Source organism: Triticum aestivum, chromosome 1D (assembly GCF_018294505.1).
Source record: "Triticum aestivum cultivar Chinese Spring chromosome 1D, IWGSC CS RefSeq v2.1, whole genome shotgun sequence".
NCBI classification, from domain to species: Eukaryota; Viridiplantae; Streptophyta; class Magnoliopsida; order Poales; family Poaceae; genus Triticum; species Triticum aestivum.
The window spans coordinates 491,877,745-491,888,653 of NC_057796.1; the positions used below are offsets into that span (position 1 = coordinate 491,877,745).

Below are 10,909 nucleotides of genomic sequence, written 5' to 3' on the forward strand. Positions count from 1 at the left end.
CCAGAGAAGGACGCACGCGCGAAAGTGTGTCGTCCCGCGGACGGGGAGCGCCTCAACATCGAGTGGAGCTTCCTGAAGCCAAGCGGAGTCGTCGGCGACGAAAACGAGCGCGCCGAGACGGATCTCGTGGCCCTTAGCCAGTCCGCCGGCGGAAACCATGATGATGAGAATCGGGAAAAATCGCAACTCCACCAAAAAGTCGCTAAGACACCTGCCCCACGGTGGGCGCTAACTGTCGTGGATCTAAGACTGACAGTAGAATGGGGGGTAGGTATGAGGAGGCAAGATCCTAGCTATGGCGGAGTTGTACACACAAGTTTTACGAGTTCAGGCCCTTCGTAGAGGAAGTAACAGCCCTACGTGTGTGTGTGTGTGTGTTACAGGGGGTGCGAACCCTTGTCCCAGAGGAGGGGGTGGCTTATATAGAGTGCGCCAGGACCCCAGTCATCCCCCGTTACATAGGGTTCAATGTACATAAAGAGGATGCGTTACTGGTAATGCTAGCCTTAAATGCTTTAATGGCCTTAAAGACTACAGAGTGAACGCTTGTCCGTTGTTGTTCTAGATGACTCCTGGTATCCTATAAGTCGAGTGGATTCTTGTATGGTCGAGTGGTCGAGTGACTTCAGGAAAGAGGGGTCTCCGAGTAACTGGTAGGTCGAGTGGATTGCACTCGACACCTTTGTTGAGCTTTTCCTGTTGTCTCTTGAGCTTCTTTGCTTCTAGGACAGTGACCTTGGATAGGGCGTATAGGTCAGACCTACGACCCTACCCTAGGTCTATGTCGTCATCAGGGGGCGCCGCCCTCTTCCCTTGTCCAATTCGGACTGCAAGGGGGGGGGCCTGCCCTGGCTGCCCTTCTCTCTCTCCACTAAGGCCCATGGTGGCCCATTAGTTCCCCTGAGGGTTCCGGTAACCCCTCCGGCACTCCGGTTTTACCCGAAACAATCCAGAACACTTCCGATGTCCGAATAGCATGGTCCAATATATCAATCTTTATGTCTCGACCATTTCGAGACTCCTCGTCATGTCCGTGATATCATCCAGGACTCCGAACAACCTTCGGTACATCAAATCACATAACTCATAATACAAATCGTCATCGAACGTTAAGCGTGCGGACCCTACGGGTTCGAGAACTATGCAGACATGACCGAGACACATCTTCGGTCAATAACCAATAGCGGAACCTGGATGCTCATATTGGCTCCTACATATTCTACGAAGATCTTTATCGGTCAAATCGCATAACAACATACGGTGTTCCCTTTGTCATCGGTATGTTACTTGCCCGAGATTCGATCATCGGTATCATCATACCTAGTTCAATCTCATTAGCGGCAAGTCTCTTTACTCGTTCCGTAATGCATCATCCCGCAACTAACTCAATTTTCACATTGCTTGCAAGGCTTATAGTGATGTGCATTACCGAGAGGGCCCAGAGATACCTCTCTGACAATCGCAGTGACAAATCCTAATCTCGATCTATGCCAACTCAACAAACACCATCGGAGACTAGAGCATCTTTATAATCACCCAGTTACGTTGTGATGTTTGATAGCACACTAAGTGTTCCTCCGATATTCGGGAGTTGCATAATCTCATAGTCATAGGAACATGTATAAGTCATGAAGAAAGCAATAGCAATAAACTAAACGATCATAGTGCTAAGCTAACGGATGGGTCTTGACCATCACATCATTCTCTAATGATGTGATCCCATTCATCAAATGACAACTCATGTCTATGGTTAGGAAACTTAACCATCTTTGATTAACGAGCTAGTCTAGTAGAGGCATACTAGGGACACTCTGTTTGTCTATGTATTCACACATGTACTAAGTTTTTGGTTAATACAATTCTAGCATGAATAATAAACATTTATCATGATATAAGGAAATATAAATAACAACTTAATTATTGCCTCTAGGGCATATTTCCTTCAATAATAGGTTCAGATCTGAAATCATGTCACTTGGGCCCTAGTGACAAGCATTAAGCATAGCAACATCAATCTCAGAACATAGTGGATACTAGGGATGAAACCCTAACAAAACTAACTCGATTACATGACAAATCTCATCCAACTCATCACCCTCCCGCAAACCTACGATGGGATTACTCACGCACGGCGGTGAGCATCATGAAATTAGTGATGGAGGATGGTTGATGATGACGACGGCGTCGATTTTCCCTCTCCGAAGGCCCATACGGACTCCAGATCTGCCCTCTAGATGAAGAACAGGAGGTGGCGTCGGCTCCGTATCGTGAAACGCGATGAACTCTTCTCTCTTATTTTTTTCTCCCCGAACGTGAATATATGGAGTTGAAGTTGAGGTCGGTGGAGCTTCATGGGAGCCACAAGCCAGGGGGCACGCCCCCACCCTTGTGGTCACCTGGTGGGTCCGCTCGGGTTGATTCTTTCGCCAGTATTTTTTATATATGCCAAAAATATTCTCCATAAATTTTCAGGCCATTCCGAGAACTTTTATTTCTACACAAAAATAACACCATGGCACTTCTGCTGAAAACAACGTCAGTCCAGGTTAGTTCCATTCAAGTCACGCAAATTAGAGTCCAAAATAAGGGCAAAAGAGTTTGGAAAAGTAGATACGATGAAGACATATCAACTCCCCCAAGCTTAACCCATTGCTTGTCCTCAAGCAATTCAGTTGATAAACTGAAAGTGATAAAGAAAAAACTTCTACAAACTCTGTTTGATCTTTTTTTACCATGGAAACTGCAGGGCTTGACCCCACATTATTTTATTAATAAAAAAGAAAGCAGAGTCATATATACAAATCCACAAGCAGTGGAAACAGAAACAGAAAAGCCTAGGCTAAACTAGGTTACAAGACAAAGCAAAAGAAGAGAATCCTCAAGGTGGCAGGAAAGCAATCCAGTGAAGAAGCTCCTCCTCGTGTCTTGATTTTATCCTGTGTGCCATGAGGGAGATATCATGAATGATCCCAGCCTTCCATGTACCAAAAGAATTCTGTTTGATCTTGTTGTTGCAAATATGTAAAGCTAGCATTCAGGTTTTCTGCAAAGATCATGAACTAATATAACCATATTCAAACATATAGGTCTCATATTTACTCATATCAGTGACAAAATCAACTAGCGAGCAATAATAATAAATCTCGGATGACAACATTTTCTCAAAACAATCATGATATAATATGACAAAGATGGTATCTCGCTAGCCCTTTCTGAGACCGCAAAACATAAATGCAGAGCACCCCTGAAGATCAAGGACAAACTAGACATCGTAATTCATGATAAAACAGATCCAGTCATAGTCAAACTCAATAGTAATTAATAACAATGCACACAAATGATAGTGGTGCTCTCTAACTGGTGCTTTTTATAAGAGGATGATGACACAGCGATAAAAGTAAATAGATAGGCCCTTCGCAGAGGGAAGCAGAGATTTGTAGACGTGCCAGAGCTCGAGTTTTTGAAACATAGATAAATAATATTTTAAGCGGTATGCTTTCATTGTCAACATAACAACCAAGAGATCTCGGTATCTTCCATACTAGATACATTATAAGCGGTTCCCAAACAGAATGGTAAATTTTATACTCCCCCACCACCAACAAGCACATTCCACGGCTGGCCCGAAACAACGGGTACTGTCCAACTAACAACAATCCTGGGTGAGTTTTGTTTATTATTTTGATTTGACCTTGAGCATGGGACTAGGCATCCCGAATACTAGCCATTTTCTCGTGAATGACGAGCGGAGTCCACTCATAGTGAGAATAACCCACCTAGCATGGAAGATACTGATAGCCCCCAGTCGCCACATGAGCGATTCGGGCATACAAAACAGATTATTATTTGAAGGTTTAGGGTTTGGCAGATGCAAATTTACTTGGAACGACAGGTAAATACCGCATATAGGAAGGTATGATGGACTCATATAGAACAACTTTGGGTTTATGGAAGTGGATGCATAAGCAGTATTCCCGCTTAGTACAAGTGAAGGCTAGCAAAACACTAGGGAGCGACCAACTAGAGAGCGACTAACTAGAGAGCGACAACGATGACGTGGGGTGGTCCGTATTCTTCTGGCTATGACGAACACTAAAATTTTGGCAAAGGACAAGGATGATGTCTGGCCGTTCGTTGCAACGGATGTGGTGGTTAAGCTCGCTCAAGGGCTATGCATTTAGGTTCAGGAGAGAACCAACAGGTTATGTCGGATCCAGACTTTGTACCGTTCATTTGGAGATGCAAGGGTGATGATACTGCAATGATGGCGGTGCGAAGGAGAAGGACGATGACATGGACACCTCGGATAACTTCGGAAACCCATCCAACCAACCTTCGTCTAATGATGCTCCTACAAATGACAATCATGCAAACGTTGTCTCTCGTGGTGCTCCGGGAGATAGTTCTATGATTTTGGCAGTGACCCCGTTTAACTCCTCACCGCAGACACCGAGGAGCATGGAGCTCGCCGCGGAACTTCGAGCTAACTCCAATCCACTTGGGGAGTGGCTTAACCAAACAAGGCCTTATCGGTAAGTTTCCGCTGCCGGCCACCGTCATCTCAGCCTCCATTTGATGCAAAAGGGTGAGTGCTCAGGAAGGAGAACCATCAGATTGTAAAGGACGGTGGATTTCGATAGCTGGAGAGGAGCCGAACCCCCCAAACTGGACTGTCAACAAAATTTTCACCGATCTATCTCCACGTCACATCTTTGGCCAGATTCAATGAAACCCCACGCTTTCTCCTCATGCAGCTTCAAACGGCCAAGAGTCTCCCATCTTTCAGAGCAGAAATCACAAAAAACCTGGTTGAAAAACAAACCCCCAATCTCCAGAGTCTTACAATCTTCCATATAGATCAAGAAAACCTGGTTGAAAGACCAAATCCCCAACCCCCCAAGTCTTGCAATCTTCCATAAATCACAAAAAACCTGGCTGAAAAACAAACCCCCAATCTCCCAGTCTTACAATCTTCCATATAAATCACATAATCCTGATTGCGAACCAAATCCCAAATCTCCGAGTCTTACAATCTTCCATAAATCACAAAATCCTGATTGAAAACCAAATCCCCAATCTCCCAAGTCTTACAATCTTCCATAAATCACAAAATCCTGATTGCAAACCAAACCCCAGATCATCCCTTCCGAGGCCTGGGGGTGCCCAGTACGGGAACTTACGGGAAAACAAACAGGGGGGGTCACAAAGTGAATGGATCGCAAAAGGGCGCCATACATTTTGCTTAGAGATACTCAACCTTCTAAGATGACTGGAATGTGATCCTCTACTAAAATAAGGCAGTAACGCCAGCAACAATGCATGCATATATGTTCACATCACCGGTGCGGTCTGGTCCGAACAAACAGATATATAGAGATATAGTAGCATGCGACGTCACGCACCATCAGAAAGATAGCATAGTGCTAGGTAGCCAAACTGCAGGTGATGATTAGAGACTGAAGAACAAGCTGGGGCGCGATCCATGTTGGGCTTGTCAATTTGCGGCCTTCACTTCAGTGATGGTTTCCCCTGAGGTCAACTCTTCGGTCTTCATGCTGCTGAGAGTAACGAAGGAAAGAGCAAACACCACGAAGACGGCCGTCTTGGAAGTTAACTCTATCACACCCAGAGCTCTTAATCCATACATCTTAAGGCGCCTGCGGGTAGAGAGAGGTATTATGGAGGACAAGTGAGGTTATAGATAAACTCATGTCAGACAAATAGGAAATTGATGAAGAAATGGATCCAAGTGTATATATCCTACTCATAGCCGGTCCGTGGCGCAGAAAGAGCAGAAAGATGCTTCTCGCCAGTAGGATCCCCCGCCTTAACTAAGGCATCATTGAACTCCTTCAGCTTAAGCTCCGCATAAGAAAGCGCGTCATACAGCGCCTCCTTCCGCTGGATCTCTTGCGCTTGCTGGATTCATGAACACAGATAATAATCAATCAATGTTGTTACTTTGTAGTATCATCAATCATTAAGAGTAAGTGCGATTGTGATTGGTAAATAATACTACCTTCGTCCCATAATATAAGAGCGTTTTTGCCACTTTGACTAGTGTCAAAAATGCTCTTATATTATGAGACGGAGGGAGTAATAATTAAGAAGGATGGACACTGTCGTGCCTGCCAGTTAAGCGAGGTTGGATGCGTGCAGAAAGCAAAGCACCATGCATGTGTAGCGAACCAATAACAGAGCCTCGATCCGCGTTTTTCACACAAACATCACGGAGGGGCGGAGGGCGTAAACAATACCAGCAAGTGCAGGAAGCAGAAGTACATGTTGCAGTTAATAAATTGATAAAGGGATGAGCTGCTCAGATCAGCCAGGACAATAATGTTGGCAGATGATATGATTTGCAAGCGGCAGTAGGTTGAGGTCAGGATAAACAAGTATGAGGATGATAAGCAAGTGATTTTGCTCTTGTTTCTTCTAGTTAGTAGTACAAGAAGATAGAGATGATTTGTGCTGTTTGTATTGTTGCACAGAAGAATTCGATCATCGCTGGCTGCAGTGGTGAGATGATTTGCGAGAAGAAGAAGAAAGAAATGTCGATTTTGGTTAAGATATCTCGGTGGTAAGGTGGCGGGAGCGCATGAGCCTGCTTGGCACGAGCCGGCGTCGCTCCTCCGCCTGCGCTCGCTGGAGCAGGGAGCCACCGAGCCTCCTCGCCGCGCATCGAACCGCCGACATCGTCTCCGGCCTGCCAACAATTGCTCCGGGATTAGGATAAAAAGAAGTCCGTCACGGATCGCCACCGCCGGCCGGCCGGACCGTCGCGGCACCCCAGCCCCCCACCCCCATACACACACCATCGATCGGGTTGCAGCCGAGGAGAATGCGGCAGGTGTTGGTGAGCGTACCTTGGGGATCTGGGCGCTCCTTCTTCCTCGCGCGGCTAGGGTTCCTCCTTCGCCTCCGCCTCCGCCGAGAAGAATGGAGGGGGAAGTGGGTGGGGTGTTTTTCCTTGCGCTCGTTCTGTCTGGAAAGATGCGGTGCGCCAGGCCCGGCCAACTATGCGCTTGTTCTAATTTTTCTTTTCACAAAAGAGGCCCGGTTCTTTCTTTCATTTTTTCCCTTTGGCAGAAGCAGGGGTTATCTTGAGGGAGAGAATTCTTCTCCATTGCACTCTAGGGCACATCGTGCACACTAGAAGCATACGCGCGCTTTGCTGCGCCATCTACTTTTCTGTCGTTTATTGGTTTGCTTGTTAATTCACATATAGATTCTTTGTTGCTCTATTTGTCGGACATGCGGGCATTGTTGTTCATTTTATGGGCATGCTGTGTTCTTTTAGACCTTGCACGATGAGATAAAATCCTGAAAGAATCCGCTACTTTTTCGGCCTCAAGCGAGCGAGAATGAATTTTAATCAGGTTGACAAAGAAAGGATGAAAGAGGGAGATGGAGGAGGGAGCGGGAGTTGTGATACAGATCTTGTGGACCATGGCGTGTTGAAGAAGGCGAGCAAGTCCTGAAGACAGGGTCATCCCTGTTGAGTGCCGGTGCTAGCCATGTCGGCCTACCTCACCGCTTGCTCTTCCAAAGCCCCGCGCGTCGCCGTCTCTGGACGTTGATTTTCGCCACGAGAGAAGGGGAGAACGATGGAGAGATGGGCGGGGCATGCGGCGTGATGCTGGACTGGCAGTGCCGATGCAACCGTGCGGTGCTGAGGAGGCGGTGATGGGTCGGGCTGGCGGCGCCCATGCGGTGTTCTATCACTTTGACATGCGTGGATAGTCAGTCGATCACTAATTTCCCTTATACAAAATGTACATGAGCAACAAGTAGGAGTGAGGATGTCCTAAACTCATGGGCATATGAACACGCTTTGTAAATATGCATTTTATATGTGTTTTACAATGTTAAAAATTCTGAAACAAAATTTCATGCATATATTTTTGTAACATGTGTGCGCGCACAAAGTTTTGTAAAAAGTCTTATTTTTTTGCCTCTGCGAAAAGACAAATTTCAGTCCTAAATCACGGCACATTTTTTTCACAAGTCAAAAAAAGAGTTGTTTTTTCACGAAATTTTTTGCGCGGGAGTAGAATGTGAATATGTATGCGTGATTTTTCTTTCAGAATTTTTTGGTATTTACAAATGAGTTTTTTATAATGGGTTCATATATCCATGGGTTCAACCATATATTTATAAATGAGTTTTTGTATGCTGGCAATTTTCTTAGGTTTTGAATTTGGTCCTAATATGATGGATATTTAGATAGCAAAAATTACCGTAAATATTTTTAGCAATCATTTGTTTCTTACGGTGCTTTCATAGTTCCCTAAAAAACAGTGGTGCGTAACCTTTCTTCTTTTGAAGATGGCCTCCACGCACCACGCTGTAACTTTACATCCTTAGTTTTTTTTTGTTTTTTTTTTGACAATCCATGCTTGTAGTAATTTGACGTTTCAAGACTTTTTCTTTCCTTTTGGTGGTTACGGCGTGCGTGACTCCTTCCGTAATCTAAACTCGCATACGTGTCCTGAATATTGCCTTGCACGCCGCCTTGTTTCCTACGGTTTGCAGGCACATGGTTTGGCTGGGGTGAAAAATAATAATTCTTCACCCTGGGGCAAAAGCGTTTTTGGTACTAATAACCCAGGGTTTCATGCATGCAATCTATACTTGGTCACACAATACCATAAAGATAGCAATAGTGCTAGCTAGCCAAACTGCAGATGTCATAATTAAACAGAAAACAAGTTGGGGGCATCTTTGGTTCTGATTTTTCGATCTTGTCTTCACTGGCTTCCCTCGTCAATGGTCTGGTCTTTTACCCCCTTGTCGGTGGTGATGCCATATGCCAAAGCAGTAATACCAATGTAGAATGCCGTCCTGGCAATTCCTTCGAGCACACTGTTAACCCTTGTAGCAAACCGCTCCCTCTGCCTGCAGGTCAAAAGAGATAATATTAACTCCTATCAAACAAACAGGAAACTAGGGAAGAAACAGATCAAGTGATTTTGTATCTGCCTGCATCTTGTTTGATCCTCTGATATTGTACGTACCAGAGAATGTCATCTACTTCTGGAACGAGTTGTCGTCGAAAATGGGGAATTAGTTTGAGTAGCTGCATGTCATGCTCATCAATAGCCTCGGGATTCGTCTTCGCCTTCGGTAACAAATCATACAACTCTGCTTTCTTCTGCTCCACCCTATATAGCCCGTCGTTGATCTTGCGCGGCTGCTTGATTCATACAGAGGTAATAATCCATATACTTACTAGTTTGTATCATCTTTATTAAGTAAGCACTGGTTGTGATTGGTAATAAATAATTAAGAAGAATACTGTTCTGTCTGTCAATTAAGTGAGTTCGATATGTATGCATGCATAGGGTGCAGGTGTAGCAACTAGTCACATAATTATACTTGGCCAATATATATTACTACTAGTATATGCTTGGCTCGGTCGCCATCAATGGATATCTAAAAAAGAGAAGGGCCTTTGCCCTTGTTCAATGGATTGCTTGAAATATGTTCAATGGATTACCTAAAATCATGATGTAAAAGATTTCGTAAGTTACCCCATGGGTGTGAAAAAGTCGGCTTCGGGAGAAGAGCTGGCGTCGCTCCTCAGCCATGAGCCTCCTCACCACGTGTCGAAGCGCCGCCGCCATGGATCGATCAATACTACTTGGGGAGAAAGCCTTGTGTTTATTTCTTCAACTCACGGTTTACAAGTTACAGGGTGCATAGGTAGGTATATATAAGATGCCAATACTACTACTCGGAGAAGGCTAGGAAACTAACACGATCTGGAAATTTTCCTTAGGTGGCTAGCCGGGCTAGGGTTATTCTCCGTTTCCTTCTCCTCGCTACACCAACTCCAAACACAACACGATCGAGATCGACGCGGACACGTACCTACATACGTACGTTCGAACGTTTTCCTTTTTTTTTCTTGATTGATAGACAAAAAAGAAGTTGGGTTTTCCTTTCCAATCGATGCAAAGAGGGGACCCCCTTTCAGGCCGGCCCATATGATGATGTATTTTTAGGGAAGCCATCAGTTTTTTGGAACCTTCTGTAAGTTTCCACGTCTGTTTTAGAGGCAAATACACCAATGGTACAACAAGTTGCACTTGATGACCACTTTGGTGCTTGAAGTTGAAAAATACACAAAACTGGTGCATAAACTTGTGTTTTGGTGCACGTACAGTTCAAAACCCAGATGCGGTCTTGTACGACGCCAGCTGGGCGTGACAGCGTGGCGCAGTCCCGCTTGTCAGTGGCTGGAAGACATTATGCGGGATGAAGCGTGCATTGTTTGCAGATACCCCCCTCCTTTTATGTGGATTATCACATGTCCCCGAAGCACGTTATGACCCCAGTTCCCAAACCCACGTTCCCGAATCACGGCGGCGGCGGCGAGGCTTTTCAGGCCGCCGGCGGCGAGGCGTTTCAGGCCGGCGGCGGTGCTGGTTTTTTCAGGCCAGCGGCTGTGCGGGTCTTCAGGCCGACGATGGCTGGACGAAGGCGGCGGCCGCCATGGCTGTTATGTCTGGGCGCCGGCAACGAACGGAAGATGGGCGGCGGGGCCAACCCAAGGTCGACGAATGGAAGATGGGCGGCGATCACATCATCACAGGTGTTGAATCTCTCCCCCCATCTCTCTGTCTCAGTAGGGTAGTACACTGAAAGGGGATTTTTTTTTCGATGTTCAGGATGTGGTGGTCCCCAAGTTCGATTTTGGGGTGCCCAGGAACCAGTTTGATGCTGAGAAAGTTGCCCAGGAACCAGTTCGATTTTGGGCTGCCCAGGCACAAAATGCAGAAGAAGATAATGTCAAGGATGAACAAGGAGAGACTGGACTGTAGGATAGGATGATTCTGTATTCTGTTTTCAAGATTTTTGGCCTGTGATTGGAAGTGATTGGAAGTGTAATGGATGGAGTAATTGA

The 10,909-nt window shown here is 45.6% G+C and overlaps 2 protein-coding genes across 3 annotated transcripts; both read right to left on the reverse strand.

The window, feature by feature from the left end:
- Positions 1-5,089: 5,089 nt before the first annotated feature.
- LOC123161582 (uncharacterized) lies at positions 5,090-7,710 on the reverse strand. Its single transcript, XM_044579388.1, has 4 exons — positions 7,535-7,710; positions 6,867-7,017; positions 5,765-5,919; positions 5,090-5,657 (listed from the first exon to the last, which is right to left on the reverse strand). The coding sequence occupies exons 1-4, from the start codon at positions 7,708-7,710 to the stop codon at positions 5,495-5,497; spliced, it is 645 nt and encodes a 214-aa protein (XP_044435323.1). The 3' UTR covers positions 5,090-5,494.
- A 956-nt stretch (positions 7,711-8,666) lies between these two features.
- On the reverse strand, positions 8,667-9,733 carry LOC123179402 (uncharacterized). 2 transcript variants are annotated; one of them, XM_044591556.1, is made up of 3 exons: positions 9,534-9,733; positions 9,018-9,196; positions 8,667-8,898 (listed from the first exon to the last, which is right to left on the reverse strand). In XM_044591556.1, exons 1-3 carry the CDS (start codon positions 9,624-9,626, stop codon positions 8,751-8,753), a joined length of 420 nt encoding a protein of 139 aa, XP_044447491.1. In that variant the 5' UTR covers positions 9,627-9,733; the 3' UTR covers positions 8,667-8,750. The 2 variants fall into 2 exon arrangements, with proteins under 2 accessions (XP_044447491.1, XP_044447493.1); XM_044591558.1 differs by having other exon boundaries at positions 9,018-9,193; positions 9,534-9,712.
- Between the last annotated feature and the right edge of the window lie 1,176 nt (positions 9,734-10,909).

Coding starts and splice junctions, on each gene's coding strand:
- LOC123161582 (XM_044579388.1), bottom strand. CDS start 7,710: ATGGGCGCCGCCAGCCCGACCCATCACCGCCTCCTCAGCACCGCACGG. Junction 7,018..7,534: donor GGGCTTTGGAAGAGCAAGCG/GTGAGGTAGGCC, acceptor ACAAGCGCATAG/TTGGCCGGGCCTGGCGCACC. Junction 5,658..5,764: donor GCGCCACGGACCGGCTATGA/GTAGGATATATA, acceptor CTCTACCCGCAG/GCGCCTTAAGATGTATGGAT.
- LOC123179402 (XM_044591556.1), bottom strand. CDS start 9,626: ATGGCGGCGGCGCTTCGACACGTGGTGAGGAGGCTCATGGCTGAGGAG. Junction 9,197..9,533: donor GACTTTTTCACACCCATGGG/GTAACTTACGAA, acceptor GTATGAATCAAG/CAGCCGCGCAAGATCAACGA. Junction 8,899..9,017: donor GAAGTAGATGACATTCTCTG/GTACGTACAATA, acceptor TTTGACCTGCAG/GCAGAGGGAGCGGTTTGCTA.